Source organism: Spea bombifrons, chromosome 5, assembly GCF_027358695.1.
Source record: "Spea bombifrons isolate aSpeBom1 chromosome 5, aSpeBom1.2.pri, whole genome shotgun sequence".
NCBI lineage: Eukaryota > Metazoa > Chordata > Amphibia > Anura > Pelobatidae > Spea > Spea bombifrons.
In genome coordinates this window covers 62,583,741-62,599,571 of record NC_071091.1, presented here as the reverse complement: position 1 = coordinate 62,599,571, position 15,831 = coordinate 62,583,741, and the positions used below count along the sequence as shown (strand labels likewise).

Here is a 15,831-nt window from a genome sequence, read left to right as displayed (position 1 = left end):
CCAAACAAATTTTACCTTTTGTACTGACCGGTGTGAAAGGAAGACTATGTGTTTTTTCAAGGAAGAACACAAAAAAATAAGACAAATAATACAGCAAAAAAACACAAAAATTGAACATTTAAAGATTATAAATTTAACGTTTGGTAGGCTAAGTAAAATGGAAATGATACAGCCTAGTGGAAGAAATTAGTACAACAGCTATTTATTGCTACAATGTATGATTATAATCACATTTCAAAGTTGAATGATTGCAACTTTAAGCTTTCATTTGCTTCTTACCTACTCTCAAGGTGCCTATGGTTTCAAGTTCAAGGTCAGTGCAGGAAGCAGAGGCGAGAAAGTGGTTGGGACACGGAAAATAACAGAAACACAGGTCAGTCTTGCCCAGGGACTGTACATAAACATAACCAGAGACATGCCAATGGCCAGTATACATAATCCTAAAATAAGTAATAGAGGCTCTAAATTAGCAGGTAAACTGACTTCATGGATACTTCTCAAGCTCACAAGCAGGGCGTTCAAAAGCCCATCATTCCTGCCAGGAACTTTGTGTAAGAACCATAAGGCTAGATGACAGCTCACGGGCAGGGCTCTCAACCCCTGATGTGTCGGTTTGTATTAATGTATATTTGTTATGTTAACTGCCCCTTTGAATTGTATAGCGCTGCATAATTTGTTCGCGCTTAATAAATAAAAGATAATCCTAATAAAAATGGATGGATGCAGATGGTCTGGAACATTTGCTTCTTCTAACCTGGCTGACCCTGCCATGAAGCTCCTCATTATATAAGCCTTTGCCAGAAGACTAAACCCCCCCCCCAAGCAAAGGCTATGTCAGGCTTGTGTTATTCCGCCTATTTCCTCCCAGGTACTTTGTATCATATCCATACACACATGTGGAAACAGCAAACACATAAAAATAAATTAGGGCACAAACATGTCCCAGATCATGCTTTGGTCAGAGTATAGTGTTAATCAATGGATTTGCATGGTACATCTTGGGAAGGAGACCATGTTACTTGGGAAGCGGTTAGTTAAAAAACAAATCTTATTTCCTTCTTTTTTTGGGACAGATATCTTGCACAGGGAAAAAGAACATTCCTATTTTATTGAAATCATCACTAAGATACGATTGATCACACATAAAAAACTATCAGGCAGGAGAACATGCTTATATTTAGTGCCAACAAATTGCACCACTGACTACACGGGTAACACGTATGATAGCAATATTATCCCTTTAATTTTTTCTGCACATGTGAAGGCTCTCCCGTTGATTAAAATGGGATCGCTTTACTGTCATTGTTACTGTCACTGTTATTGGCTTCTATGGCGGCACAGCAGCAGCTTCTAGTGTTCTTCCTTAGTGAGGGGTGTCAGGGACACTAAACTGTCCCTTTAATAACACTCCTCAGGGAACTGAGTTTGAATACATTAGGAAGGGAGGTTCCTTCACCACAGCTTGCTTTGAGAAAAGCTTTATTTTTGAATGATCTTCTATTATGTCTACTTTCCAAGACTTCAGATGCTGGTATTTTCAAATATACCTTGTTAGTCAGTGGGAGATTTATACCATTTATCATGGCACCTGGACCCTTTTTTTTTTTTTTTTTTTTTTTTTTTTAAAACAAAACAAACGTGGCTCCTTTCACGCACACAGCATGGTGTTGAGTGCAGAAATTTAACACGTCACATCCCTGTGCTTGGCATCTACATGGGTACACAGAAGATAAAGCTGCTGTTAGACAGCCTGGGTTCTCCTCATTAAGCATAAGCTAACATAGCTGGCTCTCCTCTGGCTGATCCAATGTAACAGTGCTTGCCGTAAGCGATTACACCTAAAAAGCAGAAGTACAGGCATTCTCTGCTGGTGGTGTCAGTGCGGAGGGGGTGATTCCTGCTTGAAAAAAATATAAATATTTTGAAAAACTCAAAAAGATAAAAGTAAAACGTAAAAAATTATTACGTGCACCATTACATCATAACAGGTAGCACCAGTTTAAGAGAGACACAAGTAGTAGTAGTAGTAGATCTATCCTTGAAAAAACAATAATAACATTGTACGGGTACATTAAACATAAAAACAGCCATGAATAACCATATACTGTATTTGCTTCATTATAAGGCAATGTTTTTTTCCCAGAACCATCTGAAATAAAAAACAACCTTGCCTTATAATATAACTAGGTTGTCTTTTTTTCAAACCTCACTCATGCCCTCTAACACTCTCCACGCTCTCATTCACGCTGTCATGGTCTCTCTTAATGTCTCCCCACTTTCTCCGCTAGCCACGTCGTGCCTGTTTCCTTTCCCGCAGCTCCGCTTCTTCTCTTGCCTCGTCTTGTTCGGCTCCTCCCCATGTCTTCTTTCTTCAACCGCTTCTCTGTGGACCAGGACTCAGGGCATACTCTCTTTCTCTGGAGGAACAAGGGAGAGACTGTCCCCGTGGTAGCGCCCTTTTCTGGAAGTACTTTTCTGAAGGTCATAATGCAAATTTGCAGCGGAAGAGAGGTACAGAAACAATTCTTCAATATATTCTGGCCTCTTGGAGTACTTTCCCAAAAAAGAACGGAGGCACGGTGAGCACCCGATGCCCTGTTCTTCCAATCGTGGGAGAGGGTATTTGGGGAGCCTCTGACCTTTTGTGGAAGTACCTGGATAATGGATAATTTAATTACACGCTACCCTTTCGTATGTGCACTGTGTATTGTATTGTATTGTATTGTAGAGGAGGCACATGCTCAGCTGAGTCATATTCTGTAACAACACGGTACAAGTGCAGCAGAAACTGGTGTAGGGTTATTTTTTTGTCTAATGTGGCCGACTATCCATATTGTCTCATCTCCAAAAAAAACGAATTGATTTTTGTGATGATGTGGGAAAGTAGGTTTTTCTTTTGAAAGCAATCATCTAATAAATCAAACCCAACAAGTATAGTTCTTAAAGAGTGCAAACCCAAAACACAATTGGGAGAGGACTGGGGCCAAGGGAGGTAGATATGGAGGTAACCCCTTTCCCTGAGCAAAGCTTGTTTTGGAGAGGAAAAAAAATACTGTAATTCAGAGTCTTCATATAGGGTATGCATTTTACTTTGGTCAGTAGCTATGATACCATGGTCATATACCTCCGAGACAAAAAAAACAACTATACATACATTTTTCAGGATTGAAATGCATAATACAGCTATCATGTATCTTGTATTTGTACAACATGATTTACACTTGCTTTATTGCAAAACGCATCATGACAATGCAGAGTGGTAAAAAGCCAGAGCATTTTTGAGGTCATGCAGTGATGTCGGACGAGAAGGCCTGGCTCGCAGTCTGCACTCCAGTTCATCCCAAAAGGTGCTTGATGGGGTTGAGGTCAGGGCTTTGTCCAAAATATCTTGGTATTTCCTCTTCAACATACCAAGACATTTTGAACAATGCTACACTTCCAACTTTGTGGGAACAGCTTGAGGAAGGCCCTTTTCTATTCCGATAGCTATGAGTGTGCCCCAGTGTACAAATCAAGATCCATAAAGACATGGTAGGATGAGTTTGGTGTAGAAGAACTTAACTGACCAGCACAGACCCCTGACTTCAAATCGAACATCTTTGGGATGAACTGAAACGTAGGATTGCGAGCCAGGCCTTCTTTTCCAACATCAGTGTCTGACCTCACTAATGCTCTACTGGAGGATTCCCAAAAGAACACTCCATAATCTTGTGGAAAGCCTTTCTAGAAGAATGGAAGCTGTTACAACTGTAAAAAGGGTGACCAACTACATATTAATGTCTGTGTACAGTATTTGATGTCATCAAAGTCCGTTAGTGTAATGGTCAGGTGTCCTAGTACTCATCCCATATAATGTAGCTCATTCTTAGTGTCCAAACATAAATCTATCACGTACAGCTAGTACAGATGCATGGAGCAGAGATGCATAGTGCCCCATAGACTCACTCACATACCTACTGTGAATATTGAATATACCACGGATGGGATTGAGGCCTCAGCCCAAAAAATTTTGGTGGTGGCCCTGCTACAGTAACAGTAATGTTTCCAGCTGTGCCAACATTAAGGAGGCTATGCACCAACCATGCTTAAGGTTTTCTCAATTTATTACATGTCACAATTCCAACTGTTAAAAAACGTTTTTTTCTTAATATATGATGCAAACACGTGACTAGTTGTTTTTACATTTAGCAATCATTTAATTGCTGGAACAGTTTTTAAAGGGTTAATTAAATAGCATTAATTCCCAGCTCTCTCTCACACATGGAAAAGCCCAATATTTATGGCAATCGAAAAGATGCACTGTAGCACCTTTCTGTTGCATGTATTCAATGTGGCCCCTGGGAGTCTACACACAGTGTAAAAGTTATCTATTCATCTGTAAGATGAACGGACAGGCATCTCACTTCTTCTGCAAGGCAGTGCTTAGAAAATAATCTATTTGCCTTTCTTCATCTTTGCGGTCTTCTCTTTTCTTTTCTTCACGTGCTTTGGAATCTTGTTTTTCCTCTTCTCCCTCTGTGATTCTTTAACCATCTTCTTCCGCTCCTGTTGGAAAGTAGGGAAAGGCATGGATTAAAAAGCTGGTCATTTGATATTTAAGACTGAAAGAAAGTAAGGCATTACTTATCTTTTATACAATTTTATTTCCAAAAGGGAGCAAAACAGAAAGCTTGAATAAATAAATCACATGAATTCTTGAAAATCGGACAAAAAGAAAAAGCAATGTTTTTTTTCGACATTGGATGGAAAGCGACTGATTGTGGATAAACCACAAACGTGTCGTAATATCTGTGAATGGCACCCTGAGTTTGCACTTTTCTTGCAGGTGATATTGGTTTGGCTTCATTTGGTATGCAACTTACGGACCTCTCATACTACATATAAGGGACGCTGAGAAAGGTAGTCCTATGAGCTAGGTACAGGATATATATATATATATACATATATATATATATATATTTCTTTGTGCCTTCCTAGACATATTGATAATGCACAGGCACCAAATGTCAAAAGAGCTGTATTGATTATTTTTTAAGCCTTTTAGATCTGGGTTGTTTTCAATGTAGGTGTTCTAAATGCCAAGGAGTTTCAATAATTCTATTCTACAATAAAGCAGAAGATATATGGATAACAGAGTAACGCAAAGTATTGGGAAGTGACAATGTCCAACGCAGGTTAAAAAATTAATTGGCCCCCATGAGCCAGATGTTCGATAATACTCCTTTGAAAGAGAAACCAGGAGACACTTCTGGAAGGTTTATCTTTGTAAAAGAGGAATTTCCCTCAGTTATTAAGATGATGATGCATTAAAAGGAGGTGACTCCACTAACCTTTTTATCAATGTCAGGTTGAGAGCTCCTGTCCTTGGGATGAACGTCCTCTTCAGAGTCCGATGTAGACCCCTCAGCACTGTCCGCCGCACTGTCAGAGTCTAATTCCCCCTCCTCAGCATCACTGCTGTTTTGGAGCAAAGATGGAACCTGAATGGAAACGAAGGATTAAATAAATTATCTGGAACAATGAAAAAGAAGGTCGCCTATAAACTGAACACAGATCTGCTGTGCAGAAGCACATGTTTTTTCTGAATAGCAAAGTATAGTAATGAATTAATGTTTGTATAAACTAATGTATCTTTTAACAGAATGACTGCACTTGGTTTGGTCCAGAAATAATTGTGATAACTGCAAACTCATTAATATACAGATTCGTCTTATTATTACACATTTGCTTTGGCGTCTAGAAATAACCACGGAAGCAATTCCAGATGGTCTCAATTAAATTCCTTTTTTAAATTTGTTTACATATTAATCCCCCACCCCATCTTCCTTGCCACCAGTCTCAAGAACTTTCTTAAGACGTTATCATTTAGACAGTGTTCCCTCAATAAGTAGCGATATAGCAGGAAATGGTTACAAGTCATGGCCACATTATCTACACCATCTCTACTAGCAGATGCACAAGGACAATGAATAATTCCATTTTCAACGTAATGATTTGTGTTTGATGGTAAGTCCGCCAAGTGCAAGATTGTGGTTTAAGAATCCCTTAGAACAAATAAATGAAAATTCTATTATCTTACCAGCTCCACGCCAGACAAGTCTTTCTTTAACCCAGTCACAGTCTGATAGAGAATCTACAAATGAATGGAAACAGATTGCTAGTATCATCCATAATAGTTGAAGTCACAGATAAGCTTGTTTTTTTTTTTTTTTTTTTTTTTAGAAAACCTGTGCAGAAACAGTAAGAACTTGCAGATATAACAAAGGGTTGTAAATCTGAAGGCTTCAGGGTGGAAGTGGGTAACAAGAAGCTAGGTCAGGGCCAGACTTGCAACTAGGCATTTGCATAGTGAACCTACATATATATATACATATATATATATATATATACATATATATATATATATATACATATATATATATATATACATATATATATATATATATATATATATATATATGCAAATGCCTAGTTGGAAGTCTGGCCCTGACCTAGCTTCTTGTTACCCACTTCCACACATACACATACACACACACACACTCTAGATTGTTTGAGCAGGGCCCTTCTTACCTGTGGTTCTGTAAGTCAAATTGCTATGTTATATACTACTTGTTTTGTCTTGTCTACCCAATGTACAGCTCTACAGGATATGATGGCGCTATATAAAACAATGTCACCAGCGGACATAGAATTGCCCATCTGACAGTTAATGGCAGGTGTTAAAAGTGCTGGCTACACTGTGCAGTTTGTGGGGAAAATCTGGGTAAAAGCTGCTTCTCATACACAAGTTTGGTTTTTTTGTCATTCTATCTACTTTCAAACTTATGAAAGTGCAAATTATTCTCTAATAGAAAAATGTTCTACACATAAACATACTAAACTACAAATGTACATAATTCTTTGACACGCACAGACACTCTTAGCATCGAAGCATGCTATAGATTGAAGGCTAGAAACTCACATTATCTTGTTGGATGTTTAGAGCCATGTCCTCCTCTTTCATATTCTGCATCAAGTGTACATCTCTCTCGAAGTTCTTCACCTCATTTAGCGTTCTGGGAATATATGCCTTCTTAAAAACCTAAAAATACAATAAAAAAAGCAGCTGATATTTACTTAATAGAAGCACACCAGTAAGCAAGATAAGCAAATACCCAACAAAGAGGATAAAATAAACAACATACTTACAACATACGTTTACAACTGAAGTGGACAATTGCGCCAAACATTGATTTCTATTTTAGCACACAGTTCATGCAGCCACCAAATTGTCCGTCCACATGGAGCGTGTTTAAAAACTCTCATTTCATAATATGTTATTTATGAAAACATAGCTTACTACCCTTTAGTCCTTTCCACCATTACTTTGAAGATGTGCTTGATACCAACCTCTTCATCAACTTTATCTTGACTTGATCGTTCTTCCTCTGTTCTTTGTGCTGCCCTTTCAATTGCCTGTAAAAATAAACAATTTTTTTTAAAAAGTATTTTTTTTACATTAGTACAAGTAGCCAGCCGTATAAACATAATGTCTGTCAGGTCCTTCTCCATAAAAAGGGTGGAATGGACAGAATTATATTATAGTCTCATCATTATAGTGAACTTGTGAGCTGTAGGTGTGCGGCGACCTCTAGCGGTTAAAAAGAATATAACATTTAAACACCCTAATAGAATTTTAAAACAAAAAGTATGTACTAATCATATTAAAATATATTATAAGCATAAACATTACACACAAAGCATATTGAACTGTTAAATGTACTAAATATCAGGAACTGCCACATCTATTATCATTTATTATTGAGATGGGGAATGAGAATTGGTTGGAATTAAATGGACAAGTCTACAGTAGAATGGATAGAAGGATATTCTGCCTGCCCACAACTATTTTAATACATACAGTATTATTTTTTCAATGCACCATCCCAATACAAAAATCTGGCAAACTACTCCACCCAGTCTACAGTTTCCATGAACATAGTTAAGACAAATCAGAATAAGATTACCTTATCCAAATAGGCATCCATGTTGTCTGCAGTTATGGAAGGGTCAGTGACGAACTCAAAGAGCTCACGCACAGTCATCACTGCAACACCGTGCTTTACGAAGAAATCTGTTCCCAACAAAGGGTTGTGATTAGATATTTTTGGTATTACAAGCATGCAAGAGAGAAGCAAGCACTAAGGCGCAGGTAAGCATTTTTAAAAAGTTACGCCACATAACCAATAGGAGTGAGAAGTTATTTCAGTGTTTTATATCACATAAATTATAGCAAATAACATGTCTGTATTTTTCAGATTTTTTTTTTATTTTTAACCTAAAATTATTTTTTAATAATATTTCATATATTTTTACAATTACCATCTGTCCTAAAAGTATTGTGATGCAGTCTAACTTTTACCAAAAGTATGTGAATTTGTAGGGAACAAAATTGTGCAGAATAGTAATTTTGTCTGTTTTTTTTTTGACATAGAACCCTTCTCTCCTCTAAGCCAAATCTTGCGGTAAGGATTGCGCCAGAAGACGGGATGGCATATGTCACAGGCGTTCTACACTCACCATTTACATTGGCACAGTCTTTCCGCAGGAATTCCAAAGCATGCGGGTGATCGTGCTCCACGGACTGAGACACATCAATTATATACACCTTTCCGTTGTTCAGCCTAAAATAAGGAAAACATTAAAGATCACTGGAAAATAAAAATTCTTCCTTGCAGTCTGTTACGTAAGTTCAGTATATCTAGTGGTCTAAAAGGCCTCAAGGTTCTTAAATTTTTTTTTATTTTTTTTTTATTAATACCACAAAAAAGCATTTTTTCATCAATAAAGATGCCTCTATTGCTATATATATATATATATATATATATATATATATATATATATATATATAAATAAAAGCCATTCTAATACATATTGAAGGCTTATTTTGAAAGCAGTATTGTTATTAGTGAAAAAGTAACAAAATAAATGTCTTTTCACAATACAACGCAAAGCAATGCAATATTGAGTCACTTACAGCATATTGAATTCACTCAGGTCCGCGTGTACAAGTCTGGCATCCTGGTACATTCTCCTCATGTAGTGGATAACATCTAGGTAGAGCTCTCGGGCTTTGGATTCTGATAAAGGAGCGTTCTTCAGAAGAGGAGCAGGACTTTGGAAAGAAACAGAAACACATTTCAGGACAGACTTAGAAAAATGTGTATTCTGCTCGGTAAAGGTGGATATCTACTGGTGAGGGCACTTTTTGTCATGGGATGAGAAAATGGAATCATGATTAAGGCACAAGCACAAAAAAAAACCCCATATCTACAAAATGAGCATTCCTTGAAACACACAAATTAAGGTTACTCACGTTTCGTTTTTACCGATGAACTGCATGAGCAGCACGTGGCTTCTTAGCATGATAGGCTCTGGACAGGGAATTCCAGCGGTGTTCAACCTGTAATGATTCAGGAAAAAAAGCAGAAAAATGAACATCAATCAGACAACCAAATTTCAATCCTGGAAGTATGTTCTAGCTGGATTCATTGAAGGCAAGTTTTCAGTCAAAATACCCCAACCAAAAGCTAAATGAGAGTATAGAATGAGTTACAAGTAAGAAGATGAATAATATAAAAGTAGAGGGTCGGATCTAGGTACATAAATATAAGATCCTGCTTTGGCTGCTAGATGGGCCATACTAATTTTCAGTATCCTTGAGAGGGTGTTCTTATCTACATTTAAGGAAAGGAAAAAAAAAAAAAAAAAAAAAAAAAAGCACTTGAGGAAAACTCATTTCAGCAGGGACCTCGCCGTGTGTTTCTGAAAGTCTAATTGTTTTGCTATATGCTGCTTGTCATGTGCCGTTTACCCATTGTAATGCACGTGGAATACGACAGCGTTATATTAAACAGTAACAATTTCAAATAATAAAAAAGATGTGTTTATTTTTTGGGGGGAAACTATGAAAAGGTATATAACTTAGCTTTTTTAGGCATTATGAAAGGAAAATGTACATTTTATTGGAGACTGTATCCACAGACTAGTGAACTAAAGAGGCTATTAATACAAGCTTCAACCAGCCTTGAAAATTTAAGCTATGACAAAAGAAACATTTCTTACATATGAATAATTATTTTAAAAGGGTGATTGTAGCACTCGTCCTTACTTACCTTATTAAGTTCCTCATTTCTTTTTCCGCCCAAGTTTTCACCATTTTCCTGGGGTTCCCTTTGCAGTAACCGTGCCGGAACCTTGAATGTAAAATTAAAATAAAAAGACATTACTTAAAAAAAAAGACAATAAAAAAAAATTCACGGAGCAGCTTAGATCCCCCCAAAGCACAACAAACTGGGTTAAGAGGTGCGGGGACTTTTAACAAAACCGGTCAGCAGCCGTGATAAAAGTTTGTTTGTGACTCCTAACAAAATGTTTTTTTTCCCCAGAAATTCTTGACTCACCTGAATTCTCCACTGACATATTTATCACGATCTTTAAACATCAAAATTGAAGTCTTGTAAATCTTGATTGCTCTGCTCTCTCCGCAGGAAGTGCTGGCGTGGTACACGTTGGCCTAAAAATCAATACAACGAGGAAAAGACATACTGAATAACCTCCACGAGTGATTAACCCCTTCGTGACAATGGCCGTTTTAACATTTCTGCGCTGCTCGTGTTTAGCTGTAATTTTCTTCTTTCCCATTTACTGAACCCACACACATTATATATTGTTTTTTTCAGGACAAGAAGGGCTTTCTTTAGATGACATGGTTTTGATTGTATCGTATTATTTACTATTAAAAAAAGTATAAAATATGGTGAAACATTTAGAAAAAAATGACTGTTTAGTTGAAAAATCTTTTACTCATCTATAAAAGGTAATAAAAAAACCTGCTAAATAGATTCTACTATTTGTCCTGAGTTTAGAAATACCCAATGTTTTTATGTTTTTTTGCTTTTTTCTACACATTATGGGGCAATAAGTACAGGTAGCGTTTTGCTATTTCAAAGCCATTTTTTCCAAATCTGGTAATTCTTCCCCCCATGTGCCATTTCGGGTATCTTTGAAGCCGGCCAATGCAATTTACCCCATCAAGTCATATATTTTTGAAAACTAGACAGCCCAGGGTATTCCAATTGCTAGTATTTTAACCCTTTCCAAGCACTTATTCTACCATCAGCCTTTGTCAAACTTTATGGTAGTAATTTTTTTGCATTTGTTTTTCCACACACATTTTACTTCAGGTATGAATAAACAGGTTCTGGTATATGTCACTATCACAAAACACCCCAATATGTGTTCAGCAACATCTCCTGAGCGCAGTGATACCCCACATGAATGATTTTGCCTGGCTGTTTGGGGGCAAAAGGGCCACATTTGGGGCATGCACATTTTTCAATGTTGAACTTTGGCATTTGGGGATCCACTGCCCATGCCTTATTTGGTACATCTTTGAGCCGGGCCATTTCAGTGTGCCCAACAAAACCGTATATATATTTGAAAACTAGACACCCCAGGGTATTTTAAATGCTGGTATTTTAACTCTTTGCATGCACACATTTTACCACCAGCATTGTTTCAAAGTTTGCAGTAGTATTTTTGTGTGCGTATTTTTCCCACACACACCTACTTTATGTATGAAATTACAGCTCCTGGTATATGCCACTGTCACACGACACCCCAATATGTGTTCAGCAACATCTCCTGAGTATAGTGATACCCCACATGCATGGGTTTGTCATTTTTTGGGGGAACTAAAAGGCCACATTTGGTACGTGTGCATTTTTCTAATTGGAAATTAGATGTGTGGCCATCCTTCCCCCCCGTGTTATTTGGGACATTGTTGAATCCGGCCAATTCAATTTACCCCATCAAATCATACATTTTTTTAAAAGTAGACACCCCATGGGCATTTAATATGCCAGTATTTTAACTCTTTCCGAGAATTGTTTTAAGCTAATATGCTAATTTTAGGACTTGCTCACAAAAATATATTTTTGATATATATATATATTTTTTTGCCTTTTTTTTTACATTTTTTTTCAACTTGAAGGTTCCCCTGATAGTGACATCAGTGGGAAATTATTTTTACATTTTACTGGTTTTTTACTATTTTTTTCTAATTATTATTAATTTTATTTTATTTTTAATTTATTTTTACTAATCACACTGTGATTAGAAAGCTGAGCTCCATTGACTTGCATGGTTGAATGCAGTACCTGTATTCAACCTGCAAGTGGAGCCAGAGTTCTCTAGAGGGTCTGGAGACCGTCTAGCGAACTTTTTAGTCTTTATTGCTTTTTTTACAGGGCGGCCGCCATCTTGCTTGATGGCGAAGATCACCGGCAGCTGCGGCTGTGACTGCTCTCCGGAGCGGTCGCAGTCCATCCTAAGGTAAGTGTTTGGTGTCGCTGGATGCCTCCTGATCGAGGCATTCCAGCGACACCATTTAAGTTTAGGAGGCGATCGTTGATCGCCTCCTAAACGCTTTTAAAACGGGCGTCCGCCGCCATACAAAGTATGGCGGATGTTGACGCCCCGGGGAGGGGCCAGACATGGCCCCTGGTGCCGATCGTGGCGTTGCTGAATGCCTCGAGGTCGAGGCATTACAGCAACGCCGTTTCGGTGCAGAAAGCGAAAATAGTTCGCTTTCTGCACCCGTTTAAAGACGTGCCGGTCCTGGCACGTCAATTGTCATCAAGGGGTTAAATATTGTAGTTTTAACCAACATCAACAGCTCAGTATGGTGCACAATTATAAAAATTCATTATGGTTACAGTATAATGAAACCTGCGGCTTCTGACCACGGTGTAGAGTCACAGCGTGAATGAAGAACGTACCTCTTTGCCTGTGCTGATACAGCCATTGATTTCCGATATGACCCCTCTCGTAAGCATCTTAAACAGAATCATTCTGGTCCTTGGATCCAGCACCTAGCAAACATCCAGAAACAGGGTTATGGTCAAAGCAATGTGGTGGGAATTCATGAATCCTTCACAAGCCCCTTTGAGCAGAGCCCTCCTTAGGGCATCTTCTTATGCTATATACTAATTATGTTCTGTCTATTCTTTGTAGGGCGCGCGGAATCTGATGGCGCCATATAAAATAAATAATATTCTTGTGTTTTCAGGAGTGATTGCTAATTTTTACGACGGGAACTCTGCAAGGGCGGCTACGGACGGTAACTTCACAAGCAACAAAATATAGCTTATAGTAAAGGATTAAGATGAATTAAGAATACCTGTTCCACGGTCGCTCGGTCAGACTTATCTTTAACTCGATATCTGAAAATAAGACATAATGCGATGAATCATACTCTGCAATAATGCTAAACATTTTTCGTAACGTAGGGTAACGCAGACGTAACGGATTCGATTACTAGCCATGCAATGCTGTTAATACCAAAAGATTAACCTTTTCAGTTCTTTCATTTAATGTGGTCTGTTCATTGTTGTGGGGGGGTTTAAAGTACCATATTTGCTCAATTATAAGATGACCCCCCCAAAATTTTAATATTGAGAAAAAGGTATTTCTTGTTTTATTTCCTTTTATTTGCCAACCTGCCTCCCTAGTTATGCACATCTGACCCCGGGCTTGCCACTCTGCCCCCAGATATGCCTTATACCCCCATATACCACTCTGCCCCCCCGATTTACCTATGCATCCCCAAACTTGCCCCTGTGCTTCAGACTCCCTGGTGTCTAGAGGGGGCAGCCGGTAAACATCTGTACAATGCGTGCAGACAACCTCTGCTGCTGCCCGGCACTTCCACCGGGGCTTCTATGAATGAGCGCCGGAAGATCACGTCACGCCGGCACTCTGTCATAGAAGGCCAGGCAGAAGCGTCAGCAGCAGCGGAGGCTGTCTGCACGCATTGTGCAGATGTTCATCGGCTGACAGACAGGAGGATTCAGGTCCCCTGCAGCGCTGCGGGAGATCAGGATCTTAGTCTAAAACAACCTTGAATACTCTGAAAAAACCTTGTCTTACAAATACAGTACAATCCCAAACTTTAATACAGAACAATAGCAAACAGAGTAATTTATGTTGGCCTCATCGCTTTTACCGTTAAGAGAAAAAGGTTTATATATTGTCAAGGTAATATTTACATACGTGTCTGCCTCCTTTTGCCGGGATTTTTCAGTGACTTTATTCATTACGCAGTCAGAAAGGTTCAGTCGACCTGATGAAGAAAAAAAACGGTTCTTTCAACCTAAAACCTGCATTGCGTAGGTTCTGATTATATATAATCACATAAAATAAAAAGCAGAACAGAACGTAAAACGCTTGACACACAGACGCGTGAGATGGTGTCATACATGCGCATCGCGATCTCATAAGCCTTAGCCCGGCTACCGATAAACTCACCTAAATTAATCTTATTTTCGTATTTCTGCAACACTTTGTCTGTGGCAACATAGGCTTTAGCTGAAGACTTGTGTGTTTCCTGCTTGTTGGCCTGTGGATTACACCCTCTAGTACCAGAATAGAGTTTGGTAAGATTTGCACCGGTTCCTTCCCAGTATATATAGCCGTCATCATCGTCATCATCATCATCATCTTCTTCTTCTTCTCCATCATCTTCTTCGTGCTCGCCAGACTCGTGGATAGACAGCTGCTCTTTCTTCATAATGAAGGCATCGTAACTCTCCATTTCATCACTATACACGAAACATTTATAAGGGTAACCGGGAAAGTTTCCAGAAACAAACATCGTACATTATATGAACATGGGGGGGCTCTTATAACCGAAGCGCAACCATTGCCTGCAACTACGTATACTGCCATCTAGATTGTAAGCTCACGCGGGCAGGGCCCTCCTTACCGCTTATCTCTATAAGTCATGTTACTTACGCTCTAATTGTTTAGCCATTGTACAGTACTGCAGAATATGCAGGCGCCATATAAAACAATAAATTATAATATATATCGATTAACTTCTTTTAAATAACTTAAAACTTTGAAACAAAAATCCCAATGTGCCATTTAGAGCATTTCCTAACTTAAAAAAGCTTAACTCTACTGACTCTGTTGTAACAGCTCTACTGACTCTGTTGTAACAGCGCTACGGAATCTGCTGGCGATATATATATATATATATATATATATATATAATGTCTACCGTCATGAAATGTGATCTCAAGGGTATGGGTAGGCTGGCTATACGTGCGGACTGGGCTTCTATATTTACATCCAGAGAAGCTATTTACTAATGCTCGATGCGTGCAGCTAGCGAAGTGAATGTATAGCGATCAGTTGGGTTTATTTGCAGTATAGAACTTCAATGCAGACCATGTCAGTGCGAAACAAATACATTTAACATACATGTTTCTATAGGTAACAACGATCGCCAAGCATGTGACTATATACTTTTTCCATGTAATGGTGACACATGGCAGCCGCTCGCTAACACATCGAGCCATAAGCATTAATACAGAGCGCGGCAGCGGCCCTACATACTAACGCCCAGGGGCTACAGACCCCGAGTGTCCATCCGTCCCCGTACTCAACACCAGCAGCCTGCCCATTATCACGGAAATATAGCAGGGCTCACCTGTCCAACTCAGCCGGCTCGGTAGCCATCTTGGAATACTACAGTACAGGCTCTAGTACAGATATGGCCCTCAGAGCCTGCTCCAGTTGTTTGGACTACGGTTCCCATCATGCATTAGAAGCGCGGAGCATGATGGTAGTTGTAGTTCGAAAAAGGCTCGCCTGTTTAACTGTGAACCAGTAGGTGTGTGAAAGCAGGGCGAATTTACTAACTAGCTGTTAACTTCAAAATGATCTCAATATTACAGCCCCTCCAGATTTATACTGATATTGTTAAAGGGGGAGCCCCATGAAAAG

The 15,831-nt window shown here is 38.8% G+C and overlaps 1 protein-coding gene across 1 annotated transcript; it reads right to left on the bottom strand.

Annotated features, from left to right (window-relative positions):
- Positions 1-4,080: 4,080 nt before the first annotated feature.
- On the bottom strand, positions 4,081-15,609 carry RIOK1 (RIO kinase 1). Its single transcript, XM_053467294.1, has 16 exons — positions 15,536-15,609; positions 14,350-14,642; positions 14,095-14,164; positions 13,223-13,265; positions 12,822-12,914; positions 10,443-10,555; positions 10,155-10,235; positions 9,356-9,442; positions 9,017-9,154; positions 8,560-8,663; positions 8,007-8,113; positions 7,390-7,455; positions 6,962-7,081; positions 6,080-6,133; positions 5,331-5,480; positions 4,081-4,545 (listed from the first exon to the last, which is right to left on the bottom strand). The coding sequence occupies exons 1-16, from the start codon at positions 15,562-15,564 to the stop codon at positions 4,435-4,437; spliced, it is 1,659 nt and encodes a 552-aa protein (XP_053323269.1). The 5' UTR covers positions 15,565-15,609; the 3' UTR covers positions 4,081-4,434.
- Positions 15,610-15,831: the final 222 nt, after the last annotated feature.

Excerpts from the sequence above, each read along its gene's own strand:
- RIOK1 (XM_053467294.1), bottom strand. The coding sequence starts at position 15,564 with ATGGCTACCGAGCCGGCTGAGTTGGACAG. Across the intron at positions 14,165-14,349 it reads CGAAAATAAGATTAATTTAG|GTCGACTGAACCTTTCTGAC; the intron begins GTGAGTTTATCG and ends TTTCTTCATCAG. Across the intron at positions 8,114-8,559 it reads AGACTGTGCCAATGTAAATG|ATTTCTTCGTAAAGCACGGT; the intron begins GTGAGTGTAGAA and ends TGTTGGGAACAG.